Source organism: Sarcophilus harrisii, chromosome 1 (genome assembly GCF_902635505.1).
Source record: "Sarcophilus harrisii chromosome 1, mSarHar1.11, whole genome shotgun sequence".
NCBI lineage: Eukaryota > Metazoa > Chordata > Mammalia > Dasyuromorphia > Dasyuridae > Sarcophilus > Sarcophilus harrisii.
The window spans coordinates 83,630,382-83,645,535 of record NC_045426.1 but is presented as its reverse complement, the minus strand read 5'-3'; the positions used below and the strand labels follow the sequence as shown (position 1 = coordinate 83,645,535).

Below are 15,154 nucleotides of genomic sequence, written 5' to 3'. Positions count from 1 at the left end.
GGTTCTATTCTCCAGGTTGTGTGTGGGCTCCCAAAGGGCAGGACTCAGGTCTAACGATGCTCAGCCACCTCCCACTTACTCCAATTTCCTGAAGGCAGATCTGGAATCTTATCCATTTTGTATTCCCCTACAATGCCTAGACCAGGGAACCTATAGAGAAGATGCTCAGAAAATGTTTGTTGAATTTTTCCTTGGTACAGTAAAAAGAGCGCTAGGTTAGGAGTCCATTAGTGGTTCTGCATTTCCTCTCCCTGGGACTCAGTTTACTGCTCTGTAAAATAATCAGGTTGGAATAGCTGACCTGAGGGTCAGCTAGGTGGTGCAGTGGATCCTGGAGTCAAGAAGATTCCTACTAGGTCTGTATCCCAAAGAGATCATAAAAAAGGGGGAAAGACCCACATGTGCAAAACTGTTTGTGGCAGCCCTTTGTGTAATGGTCAGAAACTGGAAACTGAATGGATGCCCATCAGTTGGAGAATGGCTGAATAAGATATGGTTTATGAATGTTATTAAATATTATTGTTCTATAAGAAATGATCAGCAGGATAATTTCAAAAAAGCCTGGAGAGACTTTCGTGAATTGATGCTGAATGAAGTGAGTAGGACCAAGAGAACATTGTACATGGCAACAAGAAGATTATGGGATGATCAACTGTGATGGACTTGGCTCTTTGCAACAATAAAGTGATTCAGGCAACCAGAGACAACTGTGGGGACTGAATGTGGATCATAACATAGTATTTTCACCTTTTTGTGTTGGTGGTTATTTGCTTGCTTTTTCTCTCCTCTAATTTGTTTCCTTTTTGATCTGATTTTTCTTGAGCATCATGATAAATGTGAAAATATGTTTAGAAGAATTGCAGATATTTAACCTATATTGGATTACTTGCAGTCTAGGGGAGGGAGGGAGAAAAATTTGGAACACAAGGTTTTGCAAGAGTGAATGCTGAAAACTATCTTTGCAGGTATTTGGGGAAAAACAACTATTCTATATAAAAAGAAGATATGAGTTCAAATGAGATACTTAGTAGCCATGTGACCTGGACAAGTTACTGTATTCTCAATTTGAAAAATGGATATTTGTAGCACCTATCTCCCATGTTGCTATGAGGATCAAATGAGATGATATATATGTGTATATATGTATGTATGTATGTATTGCTGAGGCAACTAGGGTTCAGTGACTTGCCCAGGGCCACACAGCTAGGAAGTGTTATGTGTCTGAGGTCAGATTTGAGCTCAGGTGCTCCTGATTTCAGGGCTGGGGCTCTATCTACTACACCAACTAGCTACCTCATGAGATGATATTTATAAAGCATTAACACTGCCTGACACACAGTAGGTTCTTTCCAAATACCTGTTCTCTCCTTCCTACCCAACCCTAACAAACTCTAGAACTAGTGAATCATATAAATACACACACAGAGACATGCATATCTGAAGATTCAAATACATGTGCACACGCCAAAATCTAGCCATATATACAATGACATTATAGATGCCCCCACAGCTCTCATACCCAATCACATATTCCTAGGCCAATAAATAATCACTGCATTCTCAATTGTGGCCATTCTGTCATAGGTGTTCCTCTCCTACCCCTATACCCAAGGCATCCCAGGATCTGTTGTCCTGGGGCTCAAACCCCAATCATTTCTCTTCATTCCCAGGAATGAGACCAAGAGCAAGGGGTCCAAGTCCATCATCTTGGAGCAATGGGGAAGGCTCTGTCTGCCAACACTACAGGGAAGAGAAGATGTAGGGTAGGGGGTACAGACTCCTCCCAGGGCCTTCTCATAACCTCGATGTCTCTGAGTTTGAGTTCTGTTGTTGATGGGGGGAGGGACCATAGTTCAAGCATTGCTTTTCCTTGTTCCTTTGTCCACAAGGTTCCAGGGAGGTCCAAAAAGGGAACTGGAGCTAATCTCCAGGATCAAGAATATTTCTGGCTTCTCCTAACAAATGAAGGAGGGAAAGCACTTATTAAGCGCTACTATGTATAAAGCAGTATGCTAAAGGCTCAGGATATGCATGGGAAAAGACAATCCCTCTGTCAGTGGGGAAAGCTTCTTCTCTCTCCAGGATTGAGAAGGAAGATGCCCCAGATTGGAGGGAAGGGGGAAAGCACAGAGTCAGCTTGTAAGGGATTGGGGACAGGGGCATTGCCTGATTATGTCTGGGGGAGGAGGGGAACAAGGGCTCTCCTGAGCCGGATTCACCTGTCCTTGGCCCTGATTGGTTCCCAGGCAGCCCCTTTGCCCCTAAATCCTGCTAAGCAGTCCCCAGCAGGAAGGCGGTGTAGAAGGGCCCCAACACTCTGTCCTCAAACTTCTGAAGACTGAGAGGGTTTCAGGGAAGAGGGCCAGGGGCCTCGGGCCAAGCCCGAGGTTTGTAGGTCCCCATCTCTTGAAGAGTTTGGTCCACACCTTCCACCCTTCACTCACCCTCCAGCCCTGCCAGGAAGATGGGGGCTGGAGCCAGTGCTGAGGAGAAACATTCAAGGGAATTGGAAAAGAAACTGAAGGAAGATGCTGAGAAAGATGCTCGGACAGTGAAGCTGCTTCTGCTGGGTAAATGAAGGGGCAGGGATCTTCCACAGACCTGGTGAGGTGGGAATGGGCAGGAATTGATAGAGAAGAAATGAGTCAATTCCATTGCAAAGAAAGGAAATCTGGGCCAAGGGATGCTGTCCCCTTCTTGACAGACTGGGCAGGAGTTACAGAGGTCCCTTCCTTTTATATGATTGGTGAACACCCACACAGCATGGTGACCACTGAATCTTAGGTACAATATTGTACATGGGAGTTCTGAAGACTCTTTCTGGAAAGTGAAAAAACCTTTTGGAAAATGAATAATAGCCCCTAAGCAGAAAAGCTTTTCTAAAGCAGATAATTACATTCCCTCCAGCCTGAGGGCATTTTGCAAAGAAAATAATTACTCTTTATACTATCTGGTGAATGTAGACTAATTCAGCCTTAAAATTATGGATGGAACAGGCAACCCCAAATGTTCACTGACTAAATCAACAAATGACTAGATGGAGAAAGCAGAGATACCCCTTTAATCTGATGGCCCCTATCATTCTTGGCTCTTCTCCCAAAAATTGGATGTTTTCTCTGGGGTTGCTGAAAGGTCCAGGGGCTTCTTGAGGCTGTCTCCAAGCTCCTGAAAATGTATATAATTTAAGGAGACCTGGGTTCAAGTGCTAATTCCATCACTAACAGACTGGAATGGTCTCCCTTTCTCTCTTTGACCTCATAGCACAGTGAGAAGGGTCAGCCTAGATCACCTCTAAGAGCCCTTCTGTGTTTTAAGACTCCCATTTTTGTTCAACTTAATTTAAATCAACAAACATGGATTAAGTCTTTAGCATATGGAAAATGGAAGGGGACAGGAGTTTGTGGTGAATGTGCTAGACTTGGTTGGCGATGGGAATAATGGGATTCAGATTTCACCTCTCATATTTCCCAGCTATGTGACCATGGGAAAGTCAGTCAACCACTCAAATAATTTAGAGATAAATCACATCTCCTAGGTTCCCAAGCCAGAAAAAAAAAAGCCCAGGATTTAGAGACAACATATAGGAAAAATACTACAATACTAAGGTGCTTTCTAGCTTCGGACCTCAATATAAATCAGGCTTATCATTCAGCAATACCAAGCTACCATGCCTGTATGGGACATTTCAGTTTACAAAGCATGTTCAGATGGCTGTTCCATTGGGGCTCATTTCTACCCAAGGTGGGACTCAGGGCAGGGATTATTATCTCCATTTTACAGGTGAGGAAATCCCAAAAATCATAGCATAGCAGAGCCAAAAGACATTTTAAAGGCCTTCCAGTCGAACTTCTTAATTTTACATAAGCAGCTAGAGAGGCACAGAGAGATTAACTGAACTACAAGAGGTCACACAGTGAGTAACAAAGCTAAGTCTTAAAATCTGACAGTTCTCTGGTCTTCTATGTTTATAAATAAGTAACTAAATGCATTTATAAATAAGTAACTAAATACTTATTAATAAGTAACTAAGTGATATTGGGATATCACTGTAAAAGAAGGAGCTCTGGGAGAATCCTTTTGTAGAGTGAAGAATACTTTTGTAATAAGAATAAAAATCAGTTCACTCTATGCAAATCCCATCTATGTAATCCAGGACAGGTAGGTGGTACAGTGGATAGAGAGTGCTGGGCTTCATCTCAGTTCTTTCTCATCTTCCCAAGTTCAACTCTGGCTTCAGACTGGCTGTGTGGTCCTGGGCAAGTCACTTAACCCTGTTTGCCTCAGTTTCCTCATCTGGAAAATGATCTGGAGAAGAAAATGGCAAATCATTCCGGTATCTTTGCCAAGAAAACTCCAAATGAGATAGTTGGATGACTGAAAAAATAAACAATAAATCTAGTTCACACTAGAAGTAGCCAAGATCTTAGAGAAGAATTGACTTACTGGATTGGGAAGAGAATTGGATTTGGGATCCCTTCCCTGATCTTCATGTGACCTTGAGGCAGTCACTTCCCTTCACTCAAATTCAGTAACATAAGGAGACCTTTAGGGTCGCTTCCAGCCCTAAGCTCCTAGGAGTCTCAGATCTTCGTTTCACTGTGGTCCCTTGAGGACTCTCCAACTAGCCCAACTCCCCAAGGACATTTAAAACTCGGTGGGTATTAAGTTACAAAGGGTTGGCTCACACACACACACATTCCCAGAGCATGTTTATTATATTGTTTCATGGGTCACCAGGGCCAGAGAATTCATCACTTAGTGGCCAGCCTGCTCATATCAGCCTCTCCCTTCTTAGCAGGGTTTGTCTGGTATAGCAAGCTCTGTCTGTCACCTAGTGGTCCCTTCCACTCTGGTAGAAAGTGCTAGAGCTTTCCTTCCCCTGAGAACCCAAGGTCCTCTCAACACCACAAGGACATCACTCTGCTGGATGGAATACCCACAGATGGGAATTGAATGAGGTTGTCCAAAATTTTCCTGTCTAGTACAATAGAATTTTGGATTAATAACAATAACAACAATATTATTAAGATTTGCAAAGTGATTTTAATCATCATCACAGCTAGAATTTATGTAGCACTTACTATGTGCCAGAAACTCAGGTAAGTGTTTTACAATTATAATCTCATTTATCCTCACAGCAACACTGGGAGGTGGGTGCTTTTCTTATCCCCATTTGACAGATGAGAATATTAAAGCAGAGGTTAGGTGATTTGCTCAGGGTCACAAAGCTAGTATGAGTATGAGTTAAGATTGTAACTTAGTTCTTCCTGATTCCAAGTCCAACGGGTTAGCTACTGAATTACTCACCTGCCTCTCTCTAGGTGAATAATGGGGAATCTCAGTGTTTCCCTAGGGCCATAGCAGAAAATACTCTGTGGGGCAAAGGGGAAATTCAGGGATAGATCCCTGATCCCTGATCCCTGATCCCATTAACTTTTTCCCAATTCCCCTCTCCCATCCCAGGCCCTTCCAAAAAATATTCCATTAAAATATAAGGGCAGGGGCAGCTAGGGGTCACAGTGAATAGAGTATCAGCATTGAAGTTGGAGAGGACTTGAGTTCAAATTCAGCTTCAGTTATATACTAGTTGTGTGATCCTGGGCAAGTCACTTAACCATGATTGCCTCTAAAAATAAAGATTTAAAAAATTTTAAAGTAAAGATAGAGACTACATTTTTTGCTTGTATTTCTATCCTCTAGGGTTAGTATCCTATCTGACATATACCAAGAGTTTAATAAATGCTCTATCTAGTTATATTTCTTTTTTCCTTGTTTCCTCTTTTCTTTCTTTGCTGTTTTCTTCCTTTCTTTTTCTTCTTCCTTCCATCTTTCTTTCTTCCTTCCTTCCTTTCCTCTCTCCCTCCCTCTTTCTCTCTCTCTTTCTGTCTCTTTCTTTTTTTCTTTCTCTAATTCCTGCTTTCCTCCTCTTCCTGCCCCCCTTTATTCAATCTACATGGATCCCAAGGCCCAACCCAGAAAGAAGTTAATTCCTTCTTAGCCTCTCAGGGTGATCCTTGCTCAGACATCCCACCTTACGTGCCCTGACCCATTGGGGTGAATTGGGGAGCACCAGGTCCTATTATTCCTTAGAGGGAGGCTAGAAGGATGGATGGTGCCCTGGATAGCCTTCCCTTGGAGAAGGAATACTCCTTGAGTTCCTCAGCCCTACCATGGGTCTCTTGGAGATGGCTCAACTGGCTTAAGGAACAGCTCTTGTCTCAAGGTCTAGCATTTACCATTCTTTTTCTAATTGTGTTTTTAACTCCATTCAGCCCATTAGTTTATTCATAGGCCTTTATTCACTCAAGTAGCACCGAGTGTGGGCACTGGGGATATTACCCAATACAGGTATTTTTTATTTATTTATTTATTTTTAGATTGATAAAAGAGGTTTATTATTGAGTTTAGAAGTAGGGGATAGGTGAAGGTAGAGATAAGGAGGGCACTGGACAGAGGGTCCAGTGGACAGAGGGTCCTCACATGGCTACCATGTTTGGAACCTCTGCAAAGAGGGGTTCCCAGTGTGGTCCTTTTAAGTCGGAGACTTAGCTCGAGGGGCTTTGAATCCAATACAGGTAGCACAGTCCTCAGAGAGGGCATGCCCTCAGGTTCACAGTACATTTGTATTTCTGTCTCTAGGGGCTGGTGAATCTGGAAAAAGCACCATCGTTAAGCAGATGAAGTGAGTGTTTCTTTTTATATACTTTCCTTCTCCTCCCTACCCTCCTGGATGGTACAATGGAAGACTCCACGTGTTCCAGTTCTGTCTGCACAGACACATATACCCCATCCCATTCCCACAACTACCTCCAGCAACAACCAGAACCCCGTCCCGATGTCCTGTCCCTCCCCACCTCCATACCAAGGATGACTCCAACCTGTTGCTGATCTTACTCTTTCTTGGCTGTCCCCAGAATTATCCATCAAGATGGTTACTCCCTGGAGGAGTGCCTAGAGTTTATTGCCATCATTTATGGCAACACCCTACAGTCCATTCTGGCCATTGTCCGAGCCATGACAACCCTCAACATCCAGTACGGAGACTCAGCCAGACAAGTAAGGCTCAGGATTAGCAGGCATAGGGTATGGGCAAGATAGAGTTATTAGTGGAGGTTCACAGACTGGAAGTCTTGAATTTAACTAGTAGAATCATAATTTCGGGTTTAGAAGGGACCATAGGGGTCATTGAGACCAGCCCTCCATTTTCCAGAGGGGAAACTGAGGTCTAGAGAGAGCGGATACATCCAGTTCCACACCCAAGTTTAGTATTCTTTTTACTTTACCAATATGGGGGGAATCCTGAGCCCTGAGTACTCAAAAAGATGTCCAGCAAAGAAACTTGGTCAGATAAGTAGGATCTGGATCATTGGGGATGATTATGGCAGGATGGGTGTTAAATCTCTTGTGAAGATGCAGAGACCTCTGATCTGGTCACCCAGATGGATCAGGAGTTTTGGAAGAGTATTGATAGGACCATAAATCAGATAAGCAAGTGAAGTCTATATGTCAGGGAGTGGGTTTCTATTATAAACTCCCTGTCCCACCTCTAATCCTTGCCCCTGGCTCTATCATCCCTATACTTTGATTTTCATTCTCTCCTTTCCTGTCTTCCCCCACCTCCACCCCAGAGTGTACTGACCATGACTTTAATTACCCCCCAGGATGATGCAAGGAAGCTAATGCATATGGCAGACACTATCGAGGAGGGCACAATGCCCAAGGAGATGTCCGACATCATTCAACGACTGTGGAAGGACTCGGGCATCCAAGCCTGCTTTGACCGAGCCTCTGAATACCAGCTAAATGACTCTGCGGGATAGTGAGTTCCCAGGCACCCCAGGGATCAGATGAGAGGCACAGAAGCTAGGGCTCCCCCAGACAGAAGGCTGTCACAGGTCTGGAACCCAAGGCCTCAAGGTCTAGCTGCTGCCTCAAATCAATTCAATGTCCACTGCTAGTGCCGGCCCTCTAAGATTACATTTCACTGACCCAGTTATATCTTGGAGATAGACAGGGAGAGAGACAGAGACAGAGAGAGAGACAGACAGAAACAGAGACAGAGACAGAGAGAGAGAGAGACAGAAACAGAGACAGAAACAAAGAAGCATAAAGAGATAGAGACAGAAAAAGGCAGACAGGTGGAGAGAGAGACAGAAAAAGAGACAAATGGAGAGAAAAAGACATAGAAAGACAGACAGGTGACAGGCAGACAGACAGATAGAGACGATGAAAGAGACAGAGAGAGAGAAGAGAGACAGACAGTTGGAGAGTAACAGAGAGACAGATGAAGAAACAGACACACAGACACATACATGGAGACAGAGAGACAGGGAGACAGACAGACAGACAGGGAGACAGAGACAGTCAAACAAAGGAATACAAGGTGTATGTAAATAGCTAAGAGAGAAAGCAGAAAAAGAGAGAGCTGGGTAGAGCAAGCTAGTGGGAAATCCCTTTCACTTTTAGGGGGGTGGTTAGAAAAGATTTCAGGGGGAAATGACACCTGAGAATGGGTCTTGAAAGAAGGTAGGGGAGGCAAAGGGAAGCAGAGGGAAAGGCACCAGAAAAGGTGCTGGAAATAAAGAGCAGGGTGAGTGTGAGCCACACTGAGCAAATGGAAAAATGGCAAATGGGAAACCACCTGAAGCTTCCAAGCAGAAGACTGACTGGGTCAGAGCTGTAGGGAGGGGAGACTTGAGAAAATAGGGGAAGGGATCTAGGTGAGTAGGTGGGGGAGAGGGCCATTTCAATACCTGCTGGGAAAGGGCCCCAGGAAGGAACATCACCCTGACCATCTTTCCTCCCTCCCTGTATGTGGAGGCACTTCCTCAGGGATATGAACTCGGGTCTTCCTTGTTCAGAGGGTATATGTTTACCCATATACCACCCATACATTGCTCACCAGGGAGTTCCAAATACCAGTAAAATCACAGGCCCAGTTCCTACTCCCTATCCCTCTACCCAGCTGTTTCCCTGAAGTTTCCTCTGAGTCTCCAGCAGAGTCAAGAATATTTCCCAGACTTGTTTCTAAGATTCCCTCACAACCCCATCTGGTTGTACCCTTTGGTCAGCTACCTCTCAGACCTGGAGCGGCTGGTGACCCCTGGTTACGTGCCCACAGAGCAGGACGTGCTGAGGTCCCGAGTCAAGACAACAGGTATCATTGAGACCCAGTTCTCCTTCAAGGACCTCCACTTCAGGTAAGGAGGCCAAACTCACTGAGCCTCCATCCCCCTTCCTGAGGCCCTGTTCCTTTCCTGAGCCCTTCCTCTCTTCATTGAACTTCCACCACCTCCCTTCCTGAGTTCTCCAACCCTCTCTAAGATCATCCCACTCTCTAATCCTTCATTCTCCTTTCTTTAATTTTTTAATTTTATTTTATTTATTTATTTTTTTTTTGTTGAGACAATTCACACAGCTAGGAAGTGTTAAGTATCTGAAGTCAGGTTTGAACTCAGGCCCTCCTGACTTTAGGGCTGGTGCTCTGTGAAGCTCCCTGTTGACCTCAGGATCAGCCAGAGTCAGGATTAGCAAAAGTCCTTGGTCTTTAGGGAGGGAAGTAAAGGAGACAGACAAACCTCCACCAGGCTCATCACCAACCTCCCTTCTCTTCATTCTCCTCCAAAGTGACCCTGGTTTGTCTTACTCCACCCCCTAATCCCTCCTACAATTATCTGTAAACAGCAAAAGATAGAGCCAGCACAGAATAGTGAGAAGGGCCATTTCCCAAGCAGTAGAGTATTGTCCAATCAGTAATTAACCTTAAGTGCTCAGTTGTCTGATTCCAGTGTACCTATTCAGAGTTTCAGCCCTTTGCAATGCTCTATCCACTGCATCACCTAGCTGTCCCAGGCTGAGATTTCTTAAACAAAATTGGAGTTCACTAAATATTTAGTTTGTTTTTTTTTCCCCAAAGGGGGTGGGTCAGATCCCTTCCTTCTCTGATGAGGATGGAGGGGGTCTAGGGTCAGGAGATTTGGGGTGGTGTCCCAGGAGGTGCTCTATTCTCTGGCAGAATGTTTGATGTGGGTGGCCAACGCTCAGAGAGGAAAAAATGGATCCACTGCTTCGAAGGTGTCACCTGCATCATCTTCATTGCGGCTCTCAGCGCCTATGACATGGTGTTGGTGGAAGATGATGAAGTGGTGGGTATAAGTTCTGATCTTAAAGAAGCCCCTAGCCTAAGGGGGGGAACCTTGGGGAAGATTTGGGGGTCCAGTCAATGGTTAGTATCCGGGTGTTCTTCCCTGTTGTTCTATCCCTGCACCTTGTGGTCTTTCATCGTCCCTCACCTTTGGCCCTTTGCCACGAAGTCCTTCCAGGACCTACAACTATTCTCCTAATGGCCACTTCCTCTGATGCCCTCTCTCTGATAATCAGAGATTGTGCATCAGGCAAGCTTAGGGGGTAGCCCAGACTCTGGAGCATGGACCCCCCTATCTCCCAGCACAATTGTCCTGGAAACCCACGGCATGGCTTTCATGGGGCACATCTTGACATTTCTCCTGCTTAGAAAAAGGAAAGCTGCATCCCCACCCACCCACAATGGCCAGGGTTCCCAGCTCTCTTCCTTCACAAGGATTTAGGGTTTTCCCTCTTCCTGTCGGCTCCAAAATTCCTAGTTATGGCTCTGCTTTCTCTCCGCTCCCGCCCCCAGAACCGGATGCACGAGAGTCTCCACCTGTTCAACAGCATCTGTAACCACCGTTACTTTGCCACGACCTCCATTGTCTTGTTCCTTAACAAAAAGGACGTTTTCACAGAGAAGATTAAGAAGGCCCCCCTCAACATCTGCTTTCCTGACTATGACGGTGAGAGCGGGCTAGCCTGCATTGGCCCTGCCCAGTTGCCAAACCCTTAGCCTCGTTATCCCTGCCGGGGCAGCCGGGACATGGCAGAGCTCCTAACTTACGCAATCTGCCGGGATCCCTCTCTCCTCCCTCCTCCCTTCCAGGAGCTTGTGTCCCGACAATGACCACTGGGTGGCAGCCCGTCCCCACCAAAATCCCACCAGGTTGTAGTCATCTCTCTAGGTGTTCTCTAGGGGCAATGGGGCTCTTTGGGGAAGCCTCCTACAGATTCCTGAACCTGCCCTGGGACTTCCCATTTCCGTTTTTGAACGGAGATCCTCCTTCCCAGTTCTTAACCTCCGCCTTGAACCCATCCTTCTCCCAGACTTTAACCATCCCTCACCCAAACACTCTCACCTCCATCCCAGACACAAGTTTTTTCCCTTACTCTCTGTTTCTGACCCTTTCCCTCACTCCACAGCATTCATGCACCATTTCAAGTCCTACTCCTCTCCGGGGCCAGTCTTTGACCCCTTCAACACACACACACACACACAGACACTCACACTCACAGACACACACACACACACAGATACACACACACACACAGACACTCACACACACACAGACACACACACAGATACACACACACTCTCACACAGACACACCCACACACACAGACACACTCACAGACACACTCACACACACAGACACACACACACACAGACACACAGACACACACACTCACACATACACTATCCTCCATTACGAACTCTTTATCCCTATCCTATCCTGGCTACTGCCTCCGACCCCTACTCCCCCACCCCCGATATTGCATTGCCCTTGCGCATCCTCCATCCCGACTCTGCCTCCTCATGCCGGGCACCTTCCTCGCACTCCCTCCCCCGCCCCAACTTTTTTGGGACTAAAGCCCAGTCGGGTAGGCCCGGCAGGGGCAGGGTGCTAGGGGGCCCGAGGAGAGGGCCCAGAAGCTGAGCCCGGTCAGAGTCCGCAGGCCCGGCCCTTTCCCTTTCTGGATCCCCGCAGGCCCCAACACCTACGACGATGCAGGGAACTACATTAAGATACAGTTCCTGGAGCTGAACATGCGGCGGGATGTGAAGGAGATCTACTCGCACATGACGTGCGCCACAGATACCCAGAACGTCAAATTTGTCTTCGATGCCGTCACTGACATCATCATCAAGGAGAACCTGAAGGACTGCGGTCTCTTCTGAGCCGGTGAGGACGCTGGCCCCGTCCGGGGCCTCATGTCCCTCCCCTGCCTGAGCCCCCTCCCCCCCAGCTCTTCACAGGGGCCACCTTGGACCCAATCTGCCCTTCCTCCTCCCCAACAAGCCCCGCCCCCGCCCACCTTCCCCATCCAGACTTCGATCACACCCCTGCATCGTGATCCTGCCCTGGATACTGACCTCGGACTAGGGCGCAGACTTCGACCTCATTCTCCCTCTCAGACCACTCCGTCCCTCAGCTCCCTGGGTCCCATGTGTCTCCCTTTCCAGGGCCAGCCCCATCATGGGACCCCAGGGCCAGGAGATTTCCCCCAATAGGCGGGTGCACACACACACACACACACACACACACACACACATACATACACACACACACTCACTCCTGACTCTCCCTTTTTCCCTCCCCAGACTGCCTCGCCTTTGGAAGTGTCCTGCAGCGCTCCTTCATCCATTCATTCCATCAGGATTGTGCACAGAGAGCCTACTGTGTGCAGAGCACTGTGCTAGGGGAGCTATAGATAAGCCAGAATTGTGGTCTCAGCTAGGCTGTCTAGGAATCCGCACTTCCCATGTCCATAGCTCTAAGATTTCAGTCTGAGTTGCATAAAGCACTTTGCTCACACCAGCTCTGGGGGTAGGTGGGAGTAGGTAGCGAATTTATGATCATCTGCATTTTACATTCGAAGAAACCGAATTCAAGAGACTTGCAGGAGTCACCCAGCTAGTACATATGAGGCAGGATTCAATTCCAGTTCTCCTGACCCCAAGTCTGCTCTGCCCCATAGGTAACCCTCTGACTTGATGTCTTATTTTCCTCCCATTTTCTTTTCCATCCCTCTCATTTATTCCCCAAGGATTGGGAACCCCAGGGGCTCCATCTTTCAGTCCCCAAGTCTTCTCCAGTTCGACCAGGTACCAGGCTTCTAGATTATTCTGGAGCTAGGTCTCCCTAAGGACAGCCTTTCAGGAGGCGGATAGTGTCATTCAAAGAATAGTGAGAAATAAGAGCTGAAATGGGATTGAGGGACTGGGGAGCCCCTCCTGCAGTCAACTGGTCCATTAAGGCAGACAAGTTCCTATAGCCACTGTCCAAGGGCTTTAGACCCCAGAAAAGGCCCATCAAGGCCCTTCTCCCCCCCCCCCAAACTCCCAGCTCTAGGGAACTACCTCTAACTGCCTCCTCAGACCCAAGCCCCACCTTTCCTTTCTCCCAGTCACACAGCATAACTCAGGCTCCCAGCTGAGTCTCCCTCAAGCCAGCCAGCCCAGGGACAAGATTGGGGGGAGGATATGCTGGTTTCCCTCCCCCCCAGCCCTGCCCTTCACGGCTCTGCTCTCACAGTCCCCTGAGCCCCACATAGGCCGGCCCTAGCCAGGCTGCTGGTTGGAATGAAGCAGAGTGACTCAACTTTGTCCACAGCCTCTACCCTACAGGTTAAGAGAAAGACCCTTGTGCTGGGGGAAGGGAGAGGGTGAGGAAAACTGGTTCTTTCCCTCCAGGATCCCCAAGGCCATGACTGTGCCACCCTCCCCTTAGGACCAATAGCCCTTCAAATCTGGCCTCCACCTAGGGCCAACTCTGAAGGGGAGGGCACTCAGCTTCCTCTCCCCAGCCTCCCAAAGGAACATAAGCTGCCCCACCCCTTTCCCACCCCACTCTGTCACCTCCATGTGAGAGAACTAGCACCTGGTATGCCCAGGCCTGGCAGGGGGCATTGACCAGCTCCAAAGCCTTCACTCACCAGGGAATTTCCGGTAACCCAAACACAAACTAACTTAGAAAGGCTTCATCCCCCAGCTCCTGAAAGAAGGGCATCCTGGGGGAGGAGGCATGAGATCTTTGGGACTCTCTAGTTCAAACTAAACCCCGCTTTCTGTCTCTACTTCAGGGGCATGGGAGTCAGAAATAAGAAGTTTAAGGGGATCCCTCCTTTCTGGACCACTCTTTAGGGTTCAGTTAAAGTGGTCAAGAGAGTTCCCAAGAGGGATAGGTGCAGCTACTGAGTCGGAGCTACTTTCCTTTTTAGGACCCCCCTGTTCTTCCCAACTGGCCTCTACCCCCTCAAAGCCCTCACTTCAAGGCCCCCTCAGGAGTTCAGCTTGTTCCAGTAGAGCTATCATGGGGACATCAGATAGGCGCCAGTGCAGGGGTGAAGGACCAGAAAAGGAGTAGGAGGATGGGTTAGTGTTGACAATCCCTGGGACCAAAGCCCTGTGATAGAAGGCCTGGCCAATGGCCGCTGGGCCCTGAGGGGCGGGCTGGGGCAGAGTACTGGCTTTCCATCGATCCATTCAGATCTGGGAACAAGAGCCTCGAGTTCCACACACATTAAGTGTTAGGACGTTCTGCTACTAGAGTAGAGAAAGGAGGGAAGTGAGTTCCCTACTCCAATAGAGCCTAAGTAACTAATCTCCCAGTCTCACAGCTGTCCCCTCTCCTTCTAGACTAATCTTTATCCTGGAAAACCCAAATCTAGTGCTGCAAGACTGGAACCCCAGCTCCTCTACTGTCCCTTCAGTCCCCTGTCAGTCCATCCCCAGGTTTGTATTGAGCCCAGCTCAGCAGACCTAAGAAACAGGAGATGTCGAGGGGAGCTCCCTACACAGAGCACCTCTTGTAGGGTGGGGAAACAGGTAGAGGAATCTACAGTTAGAAACCCAAATAAGATGGAAGCAGAGACTAAACCATTCCTTCTCAGCAATCAACAATAAATAGTCTATCTGGCACCTGGCTTGCTCTCTGAAAAAGGGTGGGTTCCTGACTGGGTAAGGAAGAGACTGGGGCCAGAGGAGGCCAGACACAATTACCTGTTGTGAACCCCAGCTGCCCAAAGACAGAATGAGTGACATGGGAAGTCATGAGTATCACTGGCAGAGGTTGTTGGGGACCTGTAAGAGGGGGCGAGGTCCTACGTTATGTGATGGTTGGATTCGGTGACCCCCTCAAGTCGGCTCTGAGATTTCAATCTAATCCAAAAGTCATTTTATTAAGTGCCTACTATCCACAAGCACTTTGCTTAGCACCGGGACTCAAGAAGGAAGGGGGAAAGTATGCTATACTCAAGGATCTTGCATCCTATGGGCTGATACAACAGTGTAAAAAGATAAATA

General features: G+C 47.5%; 1 protein-coding gene across 1 annotated transcript; it reads left to right on the top strand.

Moving 5' to 3' along the window:
- Positions 1 to 2,367: 2,367 nt before the first annotated feature.
- GNAT1 (G protein subunit alpha transducin 1) lies at positions 2,368 to 14,760 on the top strand. The gene is made up of 9 exons (XM_003762257.2): positions 2,368 to 2,570; positions 6,640 to 6,682; positions 6,915 to 7,056; positions 7,662 to 7,819; positions 9,072 to 9,200; positions 10,016 to 10,145; positions 10,658 to 10,811; positions 11,838 to 12,032; positions 12,452 to 14,760. The coding sequence occupies exons 1-8, from the start codon at positions 2,465 to 2,467 to the stop codon at positions 12,026 to 12,028; spliced, it is 1,053 nt and encodes a 350-aa protein (XP_003762305.1). The 5' UTR covers positions 2,368 to 2,464; the 3' UTR covers positions 12,029 to 12,032; positions 12,452 to 14,760.
- The last annotated feature ends 394 nt before the right edge of the window (positions 14,761 to 15,154 follow it).